Source organism: Colletotrichum abscissum, assembly GCF_030869225.1.
Source record: "Colletotrichum abscissum strain IMI 504890 chromosome Unknown Scaffold_55.1, whole genome shotgun sequence".
NCBI lineage: Eukaryota > Fungi > Ascomycota > Sordariomycetes > Glomerellales > Glomerellaceae > Colletotrichum > Colletotrichum abscissum.
This window is the reverse complement of record NW_026850487.1, coordinates 241,174-263,722: the sequence shown is the minus strand read 5'-3', so window position 1 is coordinate 263,722 and position 22,549 is coordinate 241,174. Positions and strand designations below refer to the sequence as shown.

Below are 22,549 nucleotides of genomic sequence, written 5' to 3'. Positions count from 1 at the left end.
ACCAACTGTATTACACTGTCATGCCGGTCTACCTATGCTTGCCCGCTCAAAGAGACTTCCCCATTCCGACAAGTGCAGGAGGTCAGACACCGAATGGTCGAAGATGACGACTCAGGGATAGTTTGCCCATTGCTGCAAGTCGGAGAGCGCACGACGCTCCTCGTTCCTCGATTCTCATTTGTGACGTTGCTTTCTTCTGGCTGCATTTTTCCCTTTTTTACCTCACCTCGAGGTACTTGGGTAGGTGAATAGTGCAGATTACAGAGAGGGGGTAGCCCAGATTATGTGGTATCCCATCCTTTTGATTGAAACGCAATATTCTTCCACTTTTCGAGGGAACGTCATACATGACATTCCCCCTTCCCGGTTGATAGAAGAGTGATTGATGATGAGTGATGGCCACTGAGGTAGAATGAGTATATCGATTCCTACAACCGAATACTTGCTCATGTCATTAGAAACTTCATCTTGACCGCGCCACTTCTCAACGGATCGCCGACATGAAAGAAGCCACGTTGTTATGATTCGAGAGTCAACTTGGCAGCGACCTTCTGAAGCCAGGTAGGCACTTGAACAGGCAGGAGCGAGCGAGCACATGTCCAGACCTCTTCATCTTTGTGTGAAAAATTCTGCTCTCGGCCAGTCGAGTGCCATCTGGAACATCACCGCAAAGTGTGTTGGGATCTCAACCTTCGTATCAGGATTAATCCTATGGCATGGGCCAACTAGGTCTCTTGATAGATGCCATCATCTAAACTAAACCCCAAGTATCTACCTCACCAGACATGTCAACCAAAAAGTAAAGGAGGTGAAAAGTGAACGGACCGATGGAGGATGTTACTGATCATAGCCTTGATGTAAACGAAACTTCATGATCTAGTCAAGGAATCATGATTATCTACGCCTCAACCATTAGGCCCCTTCATGTTACTCAGGAACATTAAGCTGGTCATGAGGTGGATGGAGGGCACGTAGGCAGGCAGGATGAGGTGAGGGAGGGCCCCTTTCGTAAAGGTATACTCAAGTTGCCATTGTGAATACACACTCACCCACCTCACCCCATCGCTCCTTCCCACGGGTGGTGCCTTCGTTCCTTCTCTCCTTCCCCTGACTGCCTGCGAAGCGCCTCTTGACCGCCCACAACCGCCCACGAACCGCCCTTTTTCGATTCCTCCTTTCTTGTCCTTATAAAAACCCCCTTCCCATCCTCTCCTCCCTCTTCTTCTTCTCTTCCCCTCTTCAACCCATAGCTACCACCCAAGCTTTCAAGATTCCCCTCAATCAGATCTTCCTTGTTTGCACCTACCTACCTTATACCCTACCAGCGTCGTCGATCGAATCAATCTTTCAGTCTTACCTGGATTAAAGACGGAAAGCCCCCTTCTTTCATTTCTTTCCACCGATCCGTTCATCCAATACGATTTCTATCCGAGGCTTTTCAGCCTAGGAAAGAACGACTTCAGCAGAATAGAGGCACCTTCTTCTATAACGTTCCAATAATACGGATCGAACTTTCTTCCGGCATCCAGCGACCTCGTCTCACAACAACACACTCATCTGTTCACAGTCGCACTCAGATCACCAGCAGTATGTCATTACATTTGCGCTATACCAACTCGACCTTGTTACTAACTTTTGTATAGAGATGGCTCAGAACTGTGGTGAAAGACTTGCTCCTCACGGCCAAGTCCTGGCATCATACTCGGCACAGCTCGACCTAGGTGATGACCACGCTCGAAGTGCCCCTGCCGCTCCTGCCGCTGCCACAGCTGCTGTGCGTGGCAGCAGTGGGGGCAGCAGCGGCAGCAGCAGTAGAGGCGGTCTCGGTCGTGGCGGGAGTATGATAAGAGGAAGTCGAAGCGGAGTCACAAGCTCTCACGATAGCACTTATAAAGCTGTTCCTTCCCCTGCTGCCGGCATTGATCAGCTAGTCTGTATCGACCCGGAACCTACCAACAATAGCGCAATAGCCAGTACAAGCCATGCCAAAGGCTTCGAAGTCATGCGTATGGTTGCTGAACAACGAGGCCAAGTCACGCATGCACCTCATGAACAAGTAATCTCACGATTTGCAAGAGAATTCTACAACCTGCCGTCGAATTACGCCGGCGACCCGTTGAACCTTCGCAACCAAAGCGCACCAGTCAAAGACTACGAGAATACTGCGCTATTCATCACTGGGCTTCCAGCAAATTGCGATCATACTCTGCTGCTTAAAGCTGTTGCTGGCTGTGCTCCAGTGGGCAAAGTATACGCCGCGGTCATTAACGCTCCAAAGCCGATCGAAGGCCGGCTTCTTACCGCAGCTAAGTTGGTGTTTTTCGACCGCGCTGGCGCCGAGAATTGCTTCAGAGCCATCAAGCAGAGAAGGCTCATTGTCGGAGGACACCGTCCCAGAGTTGTCTGGAACCGGATCAAGTCGGCCGCACAGCCCAACACCGGCAGGTCCCGAGTCATCCTAATTCGAGGCCCATCTGAGCTGGTCAGGCGCGATGTGCTGGATCGCTGGTTCTCCAAGAAATTCAGTTACCAGACTGAGGATGTTCTAGAACGCCGAGTACCACAAGCCGGAGTCACAGTACTTGAATGGCGGTTCGGAAGCTTCCGAGCCCAAGCGGAGGCCGCCACAATGTACATGAGTGAGAACGAGCTCGAGGGCACGAAGCTAGAATGGCGTTGGGAAGTAGACCCCTGTGCTCGATCTCAACTCCAAGCTCAGGTGTAAAGGTGGAAGGGGCAGTGGGAAAACGGATTGAACGGCACGGGAGGTGCGGGAAGCCAGAAGTTTAATGTTGGTGAGGCTGGCTGGGAGGAAGTGGATGATGTTTTGGGTGTTTTGGGCGTTTTGGGATTTCGTTTTTAGAAGAAAATACAACCAAAGACCCTTCTACGGTCGACCGAAAGAGGATGTGCACAAGGATATGCATTGGAAGCAAAGAGGTGAATGCAGGCGGGTCAAAGAAGCTTTTGCCAAGGGGCAAGCTGGGATGGAACGGTTCGCTCATGGCTCGTTGGGGTGTGGGAATCTATGTACGCAGTAAGCGTGGGAGAGAAGTGGAGGTGGAGATGCGATGTGCGACGGTGTCTCAGGCTTTGTGGACGCTCGTGGCATTGTTGCTTGGCTTTGTCGATGAGAGGACCCAGTTGTTCGTCTTGGGGAGATCCTAGCGTGAGCCTTTGCTCTTGGCTAGGTCTTGGCTCATATTGGCTTCATCTTGGTTTGACCTGGTTCGACTCTTGGTTTTTGCTTACTGTGGTAGGCTCAGATCGTAGATTCTCGGAACGATGGGTGTTATAGGCCCAGGTCCCTTGGAGTTGAGCCTCCCCGTTAGGTTCCTCGTAGCCCGTTACCCCGTCTCCCTCAGCCCCCCTTTGGTGTTGTGCGCGCGTTCCGTCAAAAGTCTGTGCTTGGCTGCCTCCCTCAGAAGGTTCAGGTGCCTTTCCTCTGGAATTGTTACTCCGTCCGAAAGAAAAGTCAATTGTATGGACGGTGGTCCCTTGTTACTTTAGGGCGGGTTGCAGTTAGACGCATTGGACGCCCGTCTGCTGCATAACTTTGCCCAGATGTTGAGATTTCGAGGAAAAGCCTCGGCACTGTACCAGGAATTAGGCGAACTTGACACAATCGGTAGACTCTACTACTCTGTGGAGTCGAGTGAGAGGAACGGAGATGAGGATCAAGTGTCCCATGTCAGCGTGGTCATTGATGACGGACAACATCTGAAGGATATGGTGAGAGGAGTGGCTGGATGCGCGTGGAACTCTGAGAATCTTGGAATGAAAGTCTTGGCACAATTTCGTTACTGGTGGATGGAGAGGAAGGAAGACGTAGTGTGCAGCAGCGCAGTAAGGTACGGAGTACATACACCATAAGGTAGGTACTCGGTCGAGTCGGTCGTGGATCAGTGGATAAAGTCTTGCTGGCGTTGCATTTCTATTGGGGAAATGCCTCCGGGACTTTGATGGTCTCCAGGGGTCTGCGATGGCTTTGTGACGTCGTTCGGCGTCGCTGGCGTCGCTGGCGTCGTTGGGCTGCTGCTTATCTGCACGACGTTTTGTCTTGGCGACCAATTTCTTCCACGGTCTTTTCCCCCCTTGCCAGACTTGCGGCCTGCCTGCATTGCCGCCAGTCTGTGAGTGGTTATTCGCTTCTTTTTCGTGGTGTAGGTACCTACATACTATGTCCTCCGTAGGCTGCAGCTGGACAACGCGAAGCAAAACAACAAAACCAAAACATGAAGCCTCGACACATGTGTGGAACAGCTTCCCAGAGAGCAGGGCGTCTGTCTGTCTTCCTAGGTATCGTATCCGTACGTACCTAGCATCAAATTCCAATTACCACCTCTCGCACGCGTCGCATCCTCACACACGGACGGAAAAAGTATCTTGTACTTTTGGTTTCACGGCATTTCAGGCGGCGCCCGTCGAACGAGCCAGCTGGCCAGGTGTACCCAACTACCCATCAGGTACTCCGTACACGCACACACGCCCGCCCGCTGCTTCTCTTCCCAAGTTCCCACTCGTCCAGCAATGCACAGGGGTTCTGTCAGAGCTCTTGGCATGACAGCAAGCCTGGCCGTGCCTTGATTCACCGACTCTCAGTACGCCTCGAACTCTTTCTGTCTCCCTCTCCCCGTGCAAGGTTTCTCGCTAGAATTCAGTCTAGATGTGTAGATGTGTACCTGCCTGCTCATCGGCTCCCCTTGCTACATATGCAACGAAGCCGAACATGTCACGAACTCTCTTGCTCTCTTTCGGATTGACGGCCTCCCTCACTTACGCAACAAACAACAACAAGACAACATCTGCCTAGGTTCATACTCAGGTTCCCCCTTCTCACTGACTGGTCAGCAGTGAGAGAAAGCTCAAGTTGAAACGTACTCGCCCCGAAACCCCCCGGCCCGGGCCCGCCCCGCCCCCCCCCCCCCCGGACAACCTTGAACACAAACCCCTGCTGCCGCTACCGCTACCCGCGGCCACCAATCCACCACCGACCGACTGGACCACGTTGATCAAGACTGGGGAACGAGGGTCCTCACTTCTCTCCATCTCTTCAGAATCCGTTTATTATATCCCTCCCTCCCACTTCTGCTGTTCGTCCAGCCACACTGTCAAAAGTCTTGGTATTGGGGTTTGTTCCACACTTCTTCACCGTCCCTTATCCCAGTGATACAACCTTGGTGTACCCGCCCTCTTCGACTTCATATAAGACGTCCTTTTCGCCCTTGTAACATTACAACTTCTTCCAAGTGAAGCACATTGGAAGTCCAACAACGTCTAGACAAACATAGACGCCTCAGCTCGCCGTCATGTCGGCTCCGAGGTCACCCTACCGCCAGAGCTATAGATCGTCAACCGATGGACGATCGCGTCGACGAGAATCAAACCACCCCATCATCCCTCCCGAGAAGGCACGCACTTCAAACTACTCCTCCCGCGGCGAGGAGCTGCCGAGCCACAATGGGCACCTACACCGGAAACCTCCGCCAGGTAGCAAAGTCAGGGTCAAGCCGTCCGGCGAGAGTGGCCGCCGGGGCTTTCACCCTTTCAAATTCCTCAAGATCTCCTGGAAATCGTCAAGTCGAGCCTCCCTCCTCTGCAACTTTCTCTGGCCTTTTGTGCCCGCCGCTTTTGCCGTTCGATATACTCGACCGAACGACCATGTTCTCATCTTCATCCTCACTTACATCGCCATGATCCCCTGTGCCAACATGGTTGGATTCGCCGGCCAGGAGCTCTCTCGCAAAGTGAGCCACGTCTTTGGCGTGCTGATTGAGACAACGTGAGAAAAGCCCCGTTCTTCCGCACCTTGCAATGCTAATAATAGTTGGTAGCTTTGGTTCCATTGTCGAAATCATTCTCTTCATGGTACTGCTCGCCGGAGACCAGTTTACCGTCATCAAGGCTGCCATTCTCGGTTCCATCTTGGCAACTATGCTTCTATGCCTGGGACTGTGCTTCATTGCGGGTGGCATGCGACGAGACGAGGCCGAGTTCAGTGAAGTCGTCAGTGAAGCCGGCAGCGGCTTGCTGCTCACAGCGTAAGTACTACCTCCGACTGGCAACACCACACGATGCTAACAACTGTAACCAGAGGTGTCGCCCTCGCCATCCCGACCCTGTTCGCCAACTCGCTCGAAAACCAGCTCACCGGCGAAGAACTCGGCAGCAAGACCCGCCACATCTCGCGCATCGTGTCCTGCCTCCTCATCATCGCCTACGCCGTCTACGTCTACTTCCAGGCCCGGACCCACCACGGAATCTACGACGCCATCTTTGAGCACGACGAGCAGCGAGACCACGACAAGCGCAAGGACCTCAACAAGCCCAAGCTGACGCTGACCGAGTGCCTCGTCGCCCTCGTCATCGCAATCACCCTCGTCACCTTCATGGCCATCTACCTCGTCGAGCAGATCGCCCCCATCGTCGAGCGGCACAACATCTCGGACCCCTTTATGGGTCTCATCCTCGTGCCCCTCGTCGAGAAGGCCGCTGAGCACCTCACGGCCGTCGACGAGGCGTGGGACAACCAGATGAACTTTGCTCTGTCACACGTCCTCGGCGCCACGTTGCAGACGGCTCTCTTCAACGCGCCGCTCGTCGTTATCGTCGCGTGGGGCCTGCACAAGCACATGGACCTCGTCTTTGAGGTGTTTGATATCGGCATGCTCATCCTGGCCATCTTGACTGTTGGAAATTTCTTGAGGGATCAGAAGAGCAATTACCTCGAGGGATTCTTGAGCGTGACGATTTACGTCGCTATTGCCGTCGCTGCATTTTACTACCCAAACCCGCCCGGTCACGGTGGTACTGCCGAGGGTGGGAGTGCAGAAGGGGGCCATTGAGGCATGTGTTAAAGTACGAATGGAATAGGAAAGCGAAATAACGAAGGTCACGAAAGAAATGTACATGTATTGCTTTACGGGAGTTAATATTCACGGAGAGCAAACGGGTATATAATCAACAGAGAATATTCAAATTGCAGAAAACATTACGATCATTCAGTATTTATAACGCTAGGAGTGGTATATATCTGCTAACTATCCGCACATCCACCCATGTCGCGTGTGTAAGTGCAAGCGAGACCTGGGGGTGGATGCAAGTGGTCTCCCCTTCTCTCCGCGGAGATGCCAAAAATACGCTGGTAAAAACAAAGAGTCCCCCGCCGTCTCCGCAAAAACGCAGTCTTCCAACTTCGTTCCGTCCCAAGCTAGAGGAAGTTTAGAGCAGAATTACCGTTTTCCTCCCCGGAGATGCTTGATTCTGTTGCACCTCTTTTTCTTTCTCAGTATAGATGCTTGTCGTTGATACAAACTCCACCCACACCACCCCATCCAAGTACGGCCCGGCGCGGTGGCGGCTCTGTCTGCTGACCAGGGGACCTGTGCCGAACTTCCGAGCTCCGTCGGCCCGGCTCACGGGACAGGCATTTTTGACGTCCTCTTTGGGAATCTGGACTCCTCAGATGTGATTTAGAAGAACAACAGGTCGTCTTCCTTCCATCCGAGGCTAGCAAGGCTGGCGCGCACCCCCTTCTCCAACGGCTCCGGCCCGCAGACGAGGACGAGCTCGTCGCCGCCGCCACCACTGCCGTACCTGCCGACTTCCCTTTCGAAAAAGGCGCCGTCCATGCGACCCTTCAGTCCCGTCCACTCCGGCCCAGGTTTGGTGAGCGAGTACACCAGCCGACACTTGTCTGGGCCGGCGGCGGCGGCCATTTCGTCGAGCTCCGCGCGGCAGAGGATATCCTCCTCGACGCGGTTGCCGTCGAGGACCAGGCACGTCGTCGGGTCCGCTTCGTCCTTGAGGACGGCGCGGAGGACCTGGAAGATTGGCGTTATGCCGGAGCCCGCGCAGATCATGACGAAGCGCTTGACTGTGCGTTGTTTCCCCGAGATGGAGCATAGCCCCTTGCCGAGGTATTCAAATTTGCCAATGGGGCCCTTGAAGTCGACAAAGTGGCCGACGGGGATGGCGTCGAGGGCCTGCGTCATCTTGCCGCCCGGCTGGCCGCCGGGGGTGTCGTAGTAGATCTTGACGAGGACGTGGAGTTGACCCCGTTCGGTGCCCTCTGATATCGGGGTGTAGGCGCGGATGATGGCCTCGCGGGTGACGGGGTCGCGGAGGCGCATCATGAGGTGCTGGCCGACGGGCAGGCCGGCGATTTGGTCGGCGTGTTCGAGGGTGAAGGTGAAGATCTTGGTGTCGGAGGAGATTTTTGTCTTTTTCGAGAGGATGCCCTTTGTCCAGGTCTTTGACTGGAGGAAGACGGCGCGGGGGGAGGCTTCGGAGTCTTCTACTACGACCTCGCCTGCGCTTAGGATCTTTTGGGCTGCTGAGTCGAGGGTGCCGATGTGGTACTGGGGCATCATGGCCTTGGCGTTTTCGCTGTCTAGAGGGGGGACTATGTTAAGAACGAGTAACACTGGAGAAGGGGGATGACTGCGAACTCACGAATGGTCAGGAACTCTTCTGATACGTCCTGTGCGGCTGCTCCAAAGATGGATGCCGCGCCTCCCGGATGGCCTTCCAAGAAAGGAGTGCCGTCGTACACCTCGTTATTGACGACGAACCAAGGCTCCTCTTCGCCCTCATGCTGGCGTAGCTCCTCAATGGAGATGGACCGCTTGACAGTGTCCTTGGTCATGCAGATTTCCTTGATGGGCTCCAGCTCGGCGGAATTCTCAGCTTCGCCCTCAACCTTCTCGCCCCAGAATCCGTTGGCCAGGTTTCCTCCAGCCTTCTTGACGCGGTCCATCCATCCGCCCGGCATGAGGGCCGGTTGCGTTGGGTGCTCGAAACGTAGGCTATGGCCCTCTTTATGGATGACGATCCTGAACCACGGGTTATTCATCATGCCCAGGACACTCCAGTACATGTCTCTCGGTTGCACCATCATGCCCTCGTCCATGGCGCGGACCATAACGTCCGCCGCATCTGCGAGCTGGACTACGGGAATGTCCAAGTCCCAGAAGCACCAGCAGAAGCAACTCTCTCTCCAATCCATGTCCACGCGGCCGCCGTAGAGCGTCTCGCCCTCGGGAGCGAGTCGGTATGTGTCTTCGGGGTAGTTAATGTTGGCGAGGAGCCATGTCTTGCCACGGTCTAGGGTTATTTCTACTCTGGTGATGCGTCGACCGCCGCCGCCGTACGCATATCCGCGAACCTTGTAAGACTCTGGTCCGTTGTTCAACGGCAGAACCTCGTCGTGCGCAGGGTAGCAGGTGGCGCTGTTCGTGTTGAGGTCGTAGATGGCGTAACGTTCATCTTTCCACACTTCGGGGAGGTCAGCGCTGGCGTCTGGCGAGACCATAGTTGGGAGCACGCGGTTGTCGTAAATGTGGTACCAGTTGTCGCTCGGCTCCTTGGTTACAATGATCTTCTTGAGCCACTTTACGCTTCTGCCGCCGATCTGCCCAGGAATGATGATGCGTACTGGCTTCCCGTGGTCGGGGTGCAGCAACTCGCCGTTCATGCGGTAACAGACGGTCACGCCGCGGTTAGGATCCATGCACCAGTTGAGCTTGATGCTCGTTCCATAGTATCCGTTGGGTAATTTGTCGGCGCCCTCGAAACAGACGTATTTGGCGCCCCTCTTGGGCATCGCCTTGGCGAGCAGGTCGCCTATCGAGACACCGGTCCAGATGGCTGTTGACAGACCGGCGGCGCCCCATGAGAAGCCTTTTGACTTTCTCACCATGTTCTGTTCTTTCCGGCGGTTTCCAGCGCATACGAGGGTGACGGGGTAGGTGATCTGCTCGTAGTCTGAGATGAGGTCCCTCAGTGTCATCTTGATAGGGTTCTCGACCAGGCCCTCGACGGTGAACTCCCAGTCAAACATGTCTTCATCCTCGACTTTTGGCACTGGGCCATGGTTGCGTACATAGTGCAAGTCTTTTGTGGTGATGAAACCTTCGTCGTATAGCTCGCTGAGAGGGGCCTCGACGTTGAAGGGGTGAAGCCCCGTTAGGCGTATTAGTCGGGGATCTCGGGTGACGTGACTGTCGGGTGTCTTGAGGTCTTCGGTGAGGACCTTGTTGACTCTAGACTTGGGAGGTAGGGGATATGTGCGAGGGCCCTCGACGATGACCTCGTCTAATAAGCATCCTGATATCGAGCAGTCTGATCCGCCGTCAACGCTATAAGACTGACCCTCTCTTACTGTCGTTGCTGGACTCGGGGGAAAGCTGAGCTCCTTTTTGACGTGTGATTCTCGTATGGATGTTGGGGTAGGGATGGGTAGAACTTCCATGGTTGACGACGATGGCTGAGTATGAATGATAGGCGTGATGAGGAAGAGTGGATGAAGTTGAGCAGGGTAGGCGTCCGCGGTAATAGTTGTCTCAGTCGTTGATGACAATCACAAGCCAGCCATGAAAACTACGTATGCGCTAGGCAAGATTTAATCAAGTATCAAATGAGAAAACAAAGCTCGATGCAAGGTCGCTATAAAGTAGAGCAGATGGTTGGAAATCGCGAGAGAAAAGAGGGAATCTACGAACGCCGGATAAGGATGGAATAAGTAACAATGATGAGTGGGTTGGGTTGGTGGAGGTGAGATTTGGATTTCCTGGGGCCGGAGTTTGGTGTCTGTGGTGTGGGCGGGCCGGACGCACAACAGGGGGCGAGGGGATGGGGAATTGCTGCATGACATGACATGGCATGGCATGGCAAGTGCAAGGCCAAAGATTTAAGGCCTTGCTTAGGGATGGGGTGGAATAGCACAACATGGCATCATCAGATGGAAGTGACGCTAAGATAAAGGCTCACTGGGAGACCTAAGAGCCGTGGACAAGCAGGATCATCTCTCCGAGAATTGCGCTGACGGTTGGACAGGAAGGTATACAGTACCTACCTAGAGAAAGAGAAAGCCCCGTCCTTGTACAGAACCTGCGGTGCCATATCCCATCCTCACCCGAGACTTTTAGCTTGAGTGCCCTCGTTGGCCGTGGTCAAAGTGTCGTGTAAGTGAGCAGACGGTTCGCCGGCGAATGAGATCGACCAGACGGTCCCGAACCTGGCAACTTCCTTATTCGACGGGTACGAGACGGCGTGCGGCGAGGAGATGCAACTTTCTAGCTAGGAAGGGAGTGGGCTCAAGTGTTGAAGAGTTCCGCGGAGGAAAGACACACACTGACACTACTGGCATGCTGCGGGATTCTTATCAGCTGCCCGCGTCATATTTCTCTTGGACAGTTTGACGTTGGCGGTTGGACTGATGCTATTGGGGCGATAAGGGCACAAAGCAACGGACGAGGGAATTCTCAGCGGAGATGCTTAATTCGACCTTTTTTTTTTTCTCCTTTACTCTACCGGCTCGGTATTTCACGGCACTGGATTGGTCAAATGATTGAAATGGAACCCCGATCGGGATCCATGCCCCTGGGCCCGGGAAAGGCCCGTGGAAAAGGGTTGAAAGGATCCCGGATCGGGGGGATTCTCGAAGTTCAGGAGAACCGGCACCCTTGTACGTCCGGTTGGCCGCCGCATCCATGAGCCGTACTTATTTTTCTTCGCCGGGCCGCACTTCATTATATTCATATTCCATTTCAAACCCAAGAACTACCCTTCATGCTTCTTCATGTTGAGAGGCGGCACTTGATCCTTCGCCGCAACTGCCACACCAGGTATCATCGGATCAGGTTTACCTTCTTCAATTTGGCAAGCATTCACCTGTCGTTGGGCCAGGTCTTTTGACCTCGTCATCCTGGGGCCATTAACGTGGCACGTCGCACTGCTTGGCACCCATCACGACGGTTTGCGGAGATTTCTCTCGTGTTGCCTGTAACACTCATGTCGTGGCTCACGATTAGCGTCGCCCGGGAATGTGGCGATATGAAGTCTTGAGCAACATCGTGGTTGTTATTGAATGACTTGTCAATGTTCGCTACGTGACCTCTGATCCTACAAGAGAACGTGTGACTCAACGTAGAAGAACCTTGAATGGGGCCAGAAGTCTGGATCAGCCACACCTTCAGAGTTTGTGCTTTCGCATTGCGTAAAGTTTTAGTAAGAAACAACATGTGTGATGTTGTGGCTGATTTGTCGATAATAGGATTGGCATACTTGCTTTCTTGATCCTGGCATGTCCGTCATTGGCCAATTGAGACGGTGATTCGTGGAGTCTTCGAATTGGCATGTTGGCATTAGATCTATGCTCCCCCTATCTTGCTTCATGTTTTCTCCAAGGCAACATGTCTCACGGCTGGGTCCGCGAGTGGGGATGGAGGCATTCATCACGAAGCCACAAAAACGGGCGTCGAAACTTGCAAGACTCACCAAAGCTCGTGTTTCCCATTAATTGGCTTGAAGTCTTCAGTTTGTTGATAACACACTGTCAAGCTAATGGAATATGAGACTTTCTCATCCAGCTGAGTGATATGACTGAACTCCATGAAGCTGTCTTCCCGTCCGTACCGTCCTTTCACCTTCGCATCAACGTAAATCCTCCCGACAATACTCCATGCTACATACAATTTCCTACCTACGATGCAGGTACGCAAATACGGAGCGACGGGGACAGGTTTTCCATGGTGAATGTGGGAAGTGGACCTGTCAGGTAAACGACAAAGGTACCCAAAGCGCCGGGTCATGACGCTCACCGCCCGGACCGCTTAGATGACCGTGAAATGCGGCATCTAAGGCGGCAAATCAGATGCTACCTTGGCAGCCTACCCACCTAAGCTACAGGTCATTCACAGCAGGAACCATGCGCTAAGTAGGTTCCTTCCCCCGAAACTCTCACTGCAAGGCGCCTGTGCAGCCTTCCTCCATCACAAACCTGGAGGGCTTTCAGCAACCTTCCTGAATCTCCAAGGCCACTACTTCGTACCGAAAACCCACTAAACACAACCGCCACCGTCGCTGCCCTGACTTCCCTTGTGCAGATCCAGCAGCGACAGGCAACCCAAACGGCTCCTCACCTTCACCTCAGGTCCAGAATTCTCTCAGCACCGCCAATACAATCGCCAACGACACCATTCACGCAAACCCGAACCGACACGACCACTTGCCCCCCCAGGCAAGGCCTGCCGCTGCGAATAATCTTACCGATGCCGGCCCATGTTGACGCGCAGAGTCACATTCGTTTACAACACTCGATCCCATAGCATCAGCTCCCGACATCATCAGTGCCATCCTGCCCTATGTAGCGCCCGTCCGCTTTCAACCCTTGCATATACAACACTCGATTCTCACGATCCGCCATGGATCGTGCTAGGAAGCGTCAGTTGCGCTCTCCCGCCCGCCCGCCGCCTCCCCTCCTACTATACGGCATCTTGCTAACAGCCACTCAGGTGAATTGCGCTCCTTGAACACCCGCGCTTGGGATGGCGAGCAAGGTTCGTACATCGGGTTCAGACCCCACCATGCCCAACACCCCTCCTCTGACTTGCCTCTCCTACACAGACCTGTTTGCTGTCAGCAAATCTCTCGATTCATCTCTCAAGAAGAATACCGCCTTCATCAAGCGCCTTCGAACCGCCGTATCAGCCGCGACCCTAAATACCTTCCTCCAAGAGATCCGCACCCTCAGCCTGCACAAGTACCTCTCCGAAATTGTCTCTGCCTGTTTCGAGGGCCTATGCAGACTCAAGTCCCCCGGCGAGATCGAAGCTGGCGTCGAAATTGTTAGCGCTCTACACCAGCGCTTTGGTCCCAGCGAGTTCACCGAATACCTAGGATGGCTGCTTGGGAAGGGAATGGCAACGCCCGACAAGAGCTTGCTCAAGTCGTTGGCACCCGAGGTCCGCGAGAAGGAGGAGAAAGAGCGCTTGACGCGCCAGCGTGTGCTCTTGCGCATTGTTACCGAACTTTGGCTGGTTGATGTTCTGCGAACTCTCGATGACGTTACAAGACCAGACGACGCTACCAAGGGTGCTACAGGTAAGGTCGCTGAGCTGAAGCCCAGAGCGCAGGCAAACAGGAGCGGCGCTACCGAGCCTTTTCCCCTTGAAGTACTCAAGGATCTACTTGGCCATGATCGGGAACACGTAAACTTGCCTCTACTCGTCATCTTCGTCAAGGCCTTTAGCTGGGATATCTTGGGAGTCAAGTCTTCGGCTGCCGAGGGACGAAAGACAGTTGAGGAGGACGGCGCGACCAAGACTGCCAACGGAATTGTACACGGGGAGAGTGGCGGCGAAGACCAAGTCATCGACACCGAAGATCAGCCGTTCACGCCCCCTGTGCTTCAGGAGAAGTTCAAGACTATCCTCAAAAAGTACTTTGAGGACGTCAAAAGCCATGTCGTTCGAGACCAGAAATCAATCCATTCCCAAGCCCGCCGCAATGCTGAGGCCTACGTCAAGTCTGGCGAGGTTTTTGAAGATCGCCAGGCCAACTTTGAAAAGCAAATGAAGGCCCAGGAGCGGCTGGTAGCCAATGCTCAGGCCATCGCGGACGCCATTGGCGCTGATATGCCTGATCTCAAGGAGAGCGATGACTCGCTGGGCAATACCAATGGCTCGATCGGTCTGGTCAAGGCTGGTGACTATCTTCGGGGTCTTGGTGACGGTGCTGGTATTTGGGAGGATGAAGATGAGCGACGCTTCTACGAAAACCTCGTCGACCTGAAGGGCAAAGTTCCGGGCATTCTTTTGGACGACGGTAAGAAGAAGAAGTCCGATAACGAGGAGCAAGTGGGCAGGAAAGTGGAAGTTACCGATGCACCGGAACCACCCAAGGTCCCGGACGCAGCCGAAGACCAGTCCACCTCCATCGCCAACAAGACGATTGGTGCTCAGGTGGACGCAGTGTTGGCCCGCCTGCCAGATCTCACCAATAAGGACGTTATTGACCAAGCTGCTATCGACTTCTGCTACCTCAACTCGAAAGCCTCGCGCAACAGGCTAATCAAGGCTTTGACTGAAGTCCCCAAAGGCCGCGGAGACCTGCTGCCCTCATGGGCCAGGCTCGCTGCTACTTTGGGTAGATACATGCCGGATATCCCCAAAGGCCTTGTCGACTATCTTGATGCCGAATTTCGCAGTCTGCAAAGACGAAAGGACAAAGACTTCCTGGGCCAAGTGCGCTTGAGCAATATTCGCTACCTTGCTGAACTGACCAAATTTGGCATCGTTCCGGAGCACGTTGTGTTTCATTGCCTCAAAGTCAGCCTCGACGACTTCTCGAGGATGAACATCGAGATCATCTGCAATCTCTTAGAGAACTGCGGACGGTACCTTCTGCGGAACCCAGAGACTTCACCACGCATGGCAACCTTTCTCGAGACATTGCAACGCAAGAAGTCTGTCCAGCACATTGGCCAAGCCGAACGCATGCTCATCGAGAACGCCGTCTACTATGTTGACCCTCCTGACCGGCCTGCCATTCAGCAAAAGGAGCGCACCCCCATGGAGCTGTTTATTCGCAAGTTGATCTACATGGACATGACTAAGCGTAATTACAGTAAGGTCTTGAAGCAGATTCGCAGACTTCACTGGGAGGAGGCCGAGGTAAGTCACAATTGATTATTGCAGTGTCGTCGGGAATTAACCATACGACAAGGTTGTCACCATTCTTGAAAAGGTCTTCTCTAAGCCGGGCAAAGTCAAGTACGGCAATATCCATCTTCTCGCAATTCTTCTCAGCGCAATTTACCGCTATCACCCCGCTTTCGTCGTCAGGGTTATCGACACTGTCATGGAGTCGATCAGCTTCGGGCTGGAGCAAAACGACTTCAAGTTTTACCAGCGAAGGATTTCTGAGGTCAAGTACATTGGTGAACTCTACAACTACCGAATGGTTGAGCATCCAGTCGTCTTCGACACCATGTACAAGATTATGACATTTGGCCATGGTGGTCCGCCCATCCCCGGTCGACTGAATCATTTCGATTTGCCCGATGATTTCTTCCGCATTCGTTTGATTGCGACTATCTTGGAAACCTGTGGCATGTACTTTGCCAAGGGCGCGGCTGGCAAGAAGTTGGACTACTTCTTGTCGTTCTTCCAGGTTTGTGTTTTTGGATTTCGAGTGGCTTCCCGTTGACTAATACATGATAGTACTACATCTATACCAAGCAATCGCTGCCCATGGATATCGAGTTCATTGTTCAAGACACTTTCGCCCTTACACGACCCCAGTGGAAGTTGGCAACCAACCTCGAAGAGGCTTCAAAGGCATTCCAGCTTGCCATAGCTCAGGACCAAAAGGTCTCGGGAGCCGACAAGACGCTCGAGGCCGACGATGCATCCATCGGATCGTCTTCGGACGATGAGGATGGAGATGAACATTTGCCTGAGCCCGAGGCTGACGAAGAAGAGTCTGATTCTGACGAAGATGCTGAGGTAAGAGAATTGCATAGGCCGTGCTGGCCCAACCCGTTACTGATCAGTCGTACGAACAGGACAATGACGTCGACATGTCTCACGCGGACTCCGATAGCGAGGATGAAGCTATCGTGGTTACTCGTCAGCAGGAACAGGTTGATCCGGAGGCCGAGGCTGAGTTTGAACGTGAATATGCTAAGATGATGGCCGAGAGTCTGGAGTCTCGCAAGTTCGAGCGCAAGCCCTTGTTTGACGTGCCACTGCCCGTCCGCGGCAAAAGCAAGGAGTCAGCAACAGCAGCCGACTCTGGAGATACCGGTGTGCCCGCTCCCAGTAGCACAATGGCCTTTTCGCTCTTGACGAAGAAGGGCAACCGTCAGCAGGTGGGTGAAGTCGTCGTGGGTTCCGTGCAGTTATCATCTTTGCTAACAAGCTTCGCAGACGCGTACTGTGGAAGTTCCTTCCGATTCAACATTTGCTGTGGCTATGAAAACTCAGCAACAAGCCGAAAGAGAGGAGCAGCAACGCATCAAGAACCTTGTCTTGAACTATGATCTTCGCGAGAGCGAGGATCCGGATGGTAACGACTGCCCAAACCCAATCAAAGCACACCTAGATATTCACAACCCCCAAGCAGGCCACGAGAAGCCAACTTCCTACCACCATAATCGAACAGATCGCGGAAAAGACCGCGGCGGACAACGGGTTCGCAAGCTTCAGCTAAGTGACGTTGATTGGTATGAATCATCAACCAAGCGTGGAAACTATTTCGCGCGGGCACATACTCCTCGCTCCGACTGGGACGTAGAAGCTGGCAACGATGTAGAGCAGTCAGAGACTCCTCCAACATATCAGCACGGTACTGTTCACAAGCGTCACATGCCGGCCATGCACTCTACGCCCAGACCAGGAGATCGGAAGGAACAGCCTAGCCGGGTTCGCAAGTGCCAGTAGAGTTCGCTAACGAAGGGGAAACCTCGATTTCATAACAGGACGTGAAGAACGCACCATCATACAGAACTAGGTTCTGAGGATACACGTTATTGCAGTCTACCAGACGCTACCAATACAACCCCCTGGAGGTTGCCCCAACTGCCAAGACTTCCAGGTTGCAGGATGGCTCCGGAGGCTCACTGAGGCAGACAAATCCATGCGAGGCACCAAACGCGGCCGAGTATACTCTCGTCACCGGAGCTTACTAGCTTTTCAGGCTCATAATACTCCACGATCTAGCCGAGACCCATGGCGGACTGGCAAGTAAATAACCCAAGCTGCGATCAACAATTGGTTTATAACTTAAGGATTCATATGGATGAAGAGCCATGGGTTGCAAGGATGGCCAGTCACCGGCTAGATCGTAGTTTGTGCGTAAGGGTGATGATGAAGGAGAGAGGAATGCCAGGTGGAATGGATGGGTGCAAAGCAGATCTTTACCACAACAGCTAAGCAAGTGGGTACAGTACCTATAAGATCTGAAGCCATCATTCTGGTTGATTGGCCCTGGGATCACTGCCGTCTTTTCTTTACAGAGGAGAATTCCCACATTCAACATTCTTTTGATAGAGAGAAGTAGATGTCCAATATTGAGAAAGGTAACAGACGCATGAGCAAATAGGCTTGGCTGTCGTCGCCAGTGCCTCTTCCGACCCGTAACAGGCAATTTTGATCTAACTCATTTCTCACGGGCGAATCTGGCCAAATGATTCACTCACGGTGGCATGGCAAGAGGTAGGAAAGCGTAATTGTGATTTTCGAACTGATCGTTCTAGTGAAGTGGCTGACAGCCTGATAGTGTACTCTCGCTCACAGGATTCGCAGCTGAATCGCTGGGTCCGTTGGCCAGAATTTTGAACAAGATGGTTGCGGGTGTGGCTTACAGTCGACCCGATGTGTGGTTTGAGAGCTGGTGTGAAGTGGGGTGGGGGCATCATGGCACTGGTCGACGGTGCTAGATCTGATGTAACTCGATGGTGCTTCTTGGCAAGCATTAGCTGTGGGCAAGAGGAAATACGAAGTGCACATGTTTCAGTTGGCACAGGCAGTACCATTACTTGGAAAGGGTGTCATCGTTCGTTTCATCTTGGAAGAAATCCCTAGGCTGACGTTGCATCGTAGGTAGTTGACGCTGGCCAGTCGAGTCTCGGTGAAAAGAATTTTGTTTCTCGTTTGCGGCAGGAAACGTCCCGACAACAGCATGCTGTGCATTTGGCGCTGCCATTGTTGCCACGCAGCAGTTCAGCACAACTACACCGCGACTGCAGCCGCGACCGGACGTAGGCCATCCTACGTCCGGTGGACGCAAGACGGGCTGCAAAAAAGCCAAAGGTGTGCTCTGAGGTTCATGCAGGTCGAAAGTGTATGTCTACAGCCTGAGAAGCTGGTACCACCACCCCCACCCACAGTGTGTATTATTATGTAATCAGTAGAGCTACATTAGCACCGTGCCAGAGCGCACTTTATACTTAAAAAAAATAAGCATAATTACTACTACTTTTTAATAGTGCCTAGAGGCGGATCGTAAGGGTAATTTTCTAACGCCCTTAGGCCCCTTTAGAGCAATCTATTTTATTATATATAACTACGGTTATCTATTTATCGTTTAATAAAGTAATTATTACCTCGTTACTTACTTATTAAAAAAGGGATAAAAAGCTACTTTATTAAAAGAATAATAATATTATTAACTTAATATAAATATAATACTAATAATACTTAACGTATTAAAAACGCGCATAAAACTAGACTATAAATAGCTAAGTTTATATTTAGTAAAAGGACTTAAAAAAAAAAGTATATATAAAATACTATTGCCTCCTTTAATACTTATTATATATTACGAAAATTATTATTAAAAAGTCCTTTATATACTAATATAAAGGGTAAAGATATACCTTATAAAAAGAAAACTATATTAAAAAAGTAGAATAAAGAAGTTAGAGAGCTTAGTAAGAGTAGTATATAATAAACTTAGTAATAATATTCTTAATAAATCCTAACTTCCTAATAAAAAATAACTAAGCGAAATACTTAAAAAACTCACTAACTAACTCGAATACTATTTAAAAGATAATAATATATAAAGTAAAAGATCTCTCTTATTATAATACTAATTAGTAAAGTTACCTTAATATTATCTTATTAAAATAATAAAAAAAGGTAAATAAAGGCTAAGAAAACTATATTTACTTCGATATTAGTTAGTAATATAGGCATAGGGAGCTATATAAACCGATATTATTAATATAAAAAACCTCTCTTTAACTACTAAGTATAAACTTTAAAAAATATAATCTTTATTACTTAATGATTAGCGGACTTAGTAAATTTTTACCCTCTTTAAGCCCTAATAAGGTCTTAGTAAGAAGTTAATATTATAAATTATAGCTTATAGTTTTAAAAAAAGCCTAATTTCTCGTAGCTAAAGTAAAAGTAGATAATATTACCTATATTATATTTATAAAGAGTTAAATATTCCGCTAAATAATTCGGTAAGTACTTTTTATTAAAAATAAGTTTTTGGATATAATAAAAATCGTACTTCCCTTTAAAAAAACTAAACTATAAAGAATAATATATTTAAAGGACTTTTTAACTTTACGATAATAAGGACTTAAAAAGCTAGGTAGCCGCGTTATTTAACTTATAAATTATAGAGTAATATAAAAAAAGAAAAAAAGCTTAGGATAGCCCGAGTAGTATATATACTACTATAAACTATAATAAGCCTCGATAGCCCCCTAAAAAAGAGAGTTTTTCTCTTTTTTATCCTTAGATTATAATATAATAACGCCCTATAAAGTAAACTTTTTAATTTAATATTATATTTTTTTTTTAAATTAATGCGTAACGGATACTATTATAACGCTATTTATTACGAAATAATTTATAATCCTTTTTTTTTTATATTTTATATACGATATTATAACTACGTTTATAAAGTAGATCTCGTTAAGAAGGCCCTTAAGAGAAGTCTAAGATAATATATTAATATACTACGCTTATTAAAACTTTTTATATTAATATTTAATATACTTAAAATAAAAAGTATAGTAAAATCCGTATTTTTTAACTCTCCTAACGTTTTATACCTAACTTAGTAATTCTCTAAGTTAAGAGTAAATAACCCTATTTTATTATTATTTAACTAGTTAAGCCCTTTTATATCTACCCTAAGTACCCCTATTAAGTAAGTATCTTAAAATATATAAATACTTACTAAGACTATTACTACTTATATAAAATAGCTTATTATTATAAATATTTTCCTTAGCTCTTAAGGCTTAACTTTTATTAATTATAACCGAGGTATATTTATAAAAAAGTATTTCGACTTAATAAAAGCCTAAGTAAATAGGCTTAAAGTTAATAATCTTATTAAGGAAAATAAATAGAGAATTTATATTTTTAGAACCGGGCTTTATTATAAAGTAAAGGATTAGTTTAGTATTTAAAATAAAGAAGACTAACGTAATTAATTTAAAATTAAAAAAGCTTTTTAAAAGTATTTTAAGGACCCTAATAGTATAATAGAGAATATTAAAGTAGTACGGGAGGCTTTATTATTTATAAGAAATAATAAAGAAATACTCTCTACTTTTTTATAAAAAATATTAAAAATTTAGAGATACTTATTAGAGGCTTATTAAGATATATTTACGTAGTAAGTCTTTATTATTATTCTTAATAATAAAAAAGATATCCTTTTTTAATAAAGAGTATTAAATAGGCTTTTTTATAAGAAATAACTTAATAAATACGGAGTTCTATATAACTATACTTTTAGTAATTTAAAAATAATTATCGAGCTATATATAGACCTAGTCCGGAGATAGCTTAATACTAACGATAAATCGGACGTTAAAAAAAAAAACCCTTTTTATAAGCTTATTAAGAGATTCGAGTAGTATAATAATTAGAACGTAGAACTAATACGAAAAGCGATATATAATTTAATAATATAAAGTACTAAATAGTAAAAAAGTAAGGATAAGTAATTATAAATACCTATATAAATAAGTAGTAAACCCCTACATAATACTAATATATTATAATACTTTAATTATTATAAATAAGGATATATTAATTTAAAATATCCCGAGCTTTAGAACTTAACTATATAAATAAAAAATAAGGCTAATTAAAAAGAGTATAAAGCTAAGTATTTAAAAAAGAGATATAAAAAATTAAAAGCTAAACTAGCTATTACTAACTATATTTTACCTCCTTTATTAATAATACGTAAGTTAAAAAAGATTAACTAATAGACTATAGGTAACTCTATTTCGAATATTATATTAAGCCCGTTTATTAATACTATCCCTATAAAATATAAATAGCTAAGTAATATAAGTATACTATTATATTATAACGTAATATTTTTTAAAAACTATCGTAATAATATTTTAGGATATAATACCGTAATCTAAGAAATTAATAACGAGATATATATAGTAAAAAAAATACGAGAAGAGTTATATTTAAATACTTATAAAAATAAAGGAGGATACTTTTTTAAAAAAGCGTAATAAGCTATGGGAAGGGAGGACGAGGAGATATTTTAAAAATATATAAAAGAAGCTATATATTTAATAAGAGAAGCGTAGTATATTAATAAACGCGCTTTAAAAAAAGGCCTTAGTAAAGATAATAAAACTAAAAGCTCGAAGGAGAAGTAGAGGGAGTAAGTAACGCTATACTATATTAATAATTATTAAAATCGTACTAGAACTAAAGTTAAAATAAGTAAACGCCCTAGGACCTTATTACTTATTAAAAGTACGACTAAGTACGATATAAAGCTATTTAATATTAAAAAAACCCTAAGGGATACTATTATTAATATAATAATACTATAGCTTTTATAAATTAGTCCGATAGTTAGAACTAAAGTAGCTTTTTTAATATAAGTAGACCTAATTAAAATAAAAAAACTAAAAAAGTAAAGTAAGTTAGACCCTAAGGTGCGAGTATTCGATATAAAGGAGCTTTAATATTATATTAGCCTTATTATAGAGGTTAATATAATAAATAAGTAAAAGCTAAAGGGTAACGGTAAGGTATTTTTTAAGGATATTATATATAGTCCTAAGGATAGCGTACTAACTAGTCTAAAGTATATTAATAATATTATTAAAAACGTACGTATTTTAAGTATCTTTTTAAATAGCGGATTTATTATTAATATTATTAACTTTATTTTTATTAAAAAATATCGTATACTCTAGATAAAAATATAAGAACTTATAATAATTAAATTAATAAATAACTAAGTAATATTA

At 48.0% G+C, this 22,549-nt stretch overlaps 4 protein-coding genes across 4 annotated transcripts, besides 1 other annotated feature; 3 read left to right on the top strand and 1 right to left on the bottom strand.

The window, feature by feature from the left end:
* Nucleotides 1-1,645: 1,645 nt before the first annotated feature.
* On the top strand, nt 1,646-2,725 carry CABS01_14579 (uncharacterized protein; the record flags this gene model as incomplete). Its single annotated transcript, XM_060547917.1, has 1 exon — nt 1,646-2,725. One exon carries the CDS (start codon nt 1,646-1,648, stop codon nt 2,723-2,725), a length of 1,080 nt encoding a protein of 359 aa, XP_060393228.1.
* Nucleotides 2,726-4,235: 1,510 nt separating this feature from the next.
* Nucleotides 4,236-4,322: a sequence feature (Short protein (CABS01_14578, KAK1479479.1) was converted to a misc_feature.).
* A 987-nt stretch (nt 4,323-5,309) lies between these two features.
* CABS01_14577 (calcium/proton exchanger) lies at nt 5,310-6,845 on the top strand (the record flags this gene model as incomplete). The annotated part of the gene is made up of 3 exons (XM_060547916.1): nt 5,310-5,782; nt 5,835-6,041; nt 6,095-6,845. The coding sequence occupies 3 exons, from the start codon at nt 5,310-5,312 to the stop codon at nt 6,843-6,845; spliced, it is 1,431 nt and encodes a 476-aa protein (XP_060393227.1).
* Nucleotides 6,846-7,472: 627 nt separating this feature from the next.
* Nucleotides 7,473-10,252, bottom strand: CABS01_14576 (uncharacterized protein; the record flags this gene model as incomplete). Its single annotated transcript, XM_060547915.1, has 2 exons — nt 7,473-8,392; nt 8,455-10,252. The coding sequence occupies 2 exons, from the start codon at nt 10,250-10,252 to the stop codon at nt 7,473-7,475; spliced, it is 2,718 nt and encodes a 905-aa protein (XP_060393226.1).
* A 2,953-nt stretch (nt 10,253-13,205) lies between these two features.
* Nucleotides 13,206-17,225, top strand: CABS01_14575 (MIF4G domain-containing protein; the record flags this gene model as incomplete). The annotated part of the gene is made up of 7 exons (XM_060547914.1): nt 13,206-13,224; nt 13,296-13,340; nt 13,408-15,455; nt 15,508-15,954; nt 16,005-16,289; nt 16,349-16,654; nt 16,713-17,225. The coding sequence occupies 7 exons, from the start codon at nt 13,206-13,208 to the stop codon at nt 17,223-17,225; spliced, it is 3,663 nt and encodes a 1,220-aa protein (XP_060393225.1).
* Nucleotides 17,226-22,549: the final 5,324 nt, after the last annotated feature.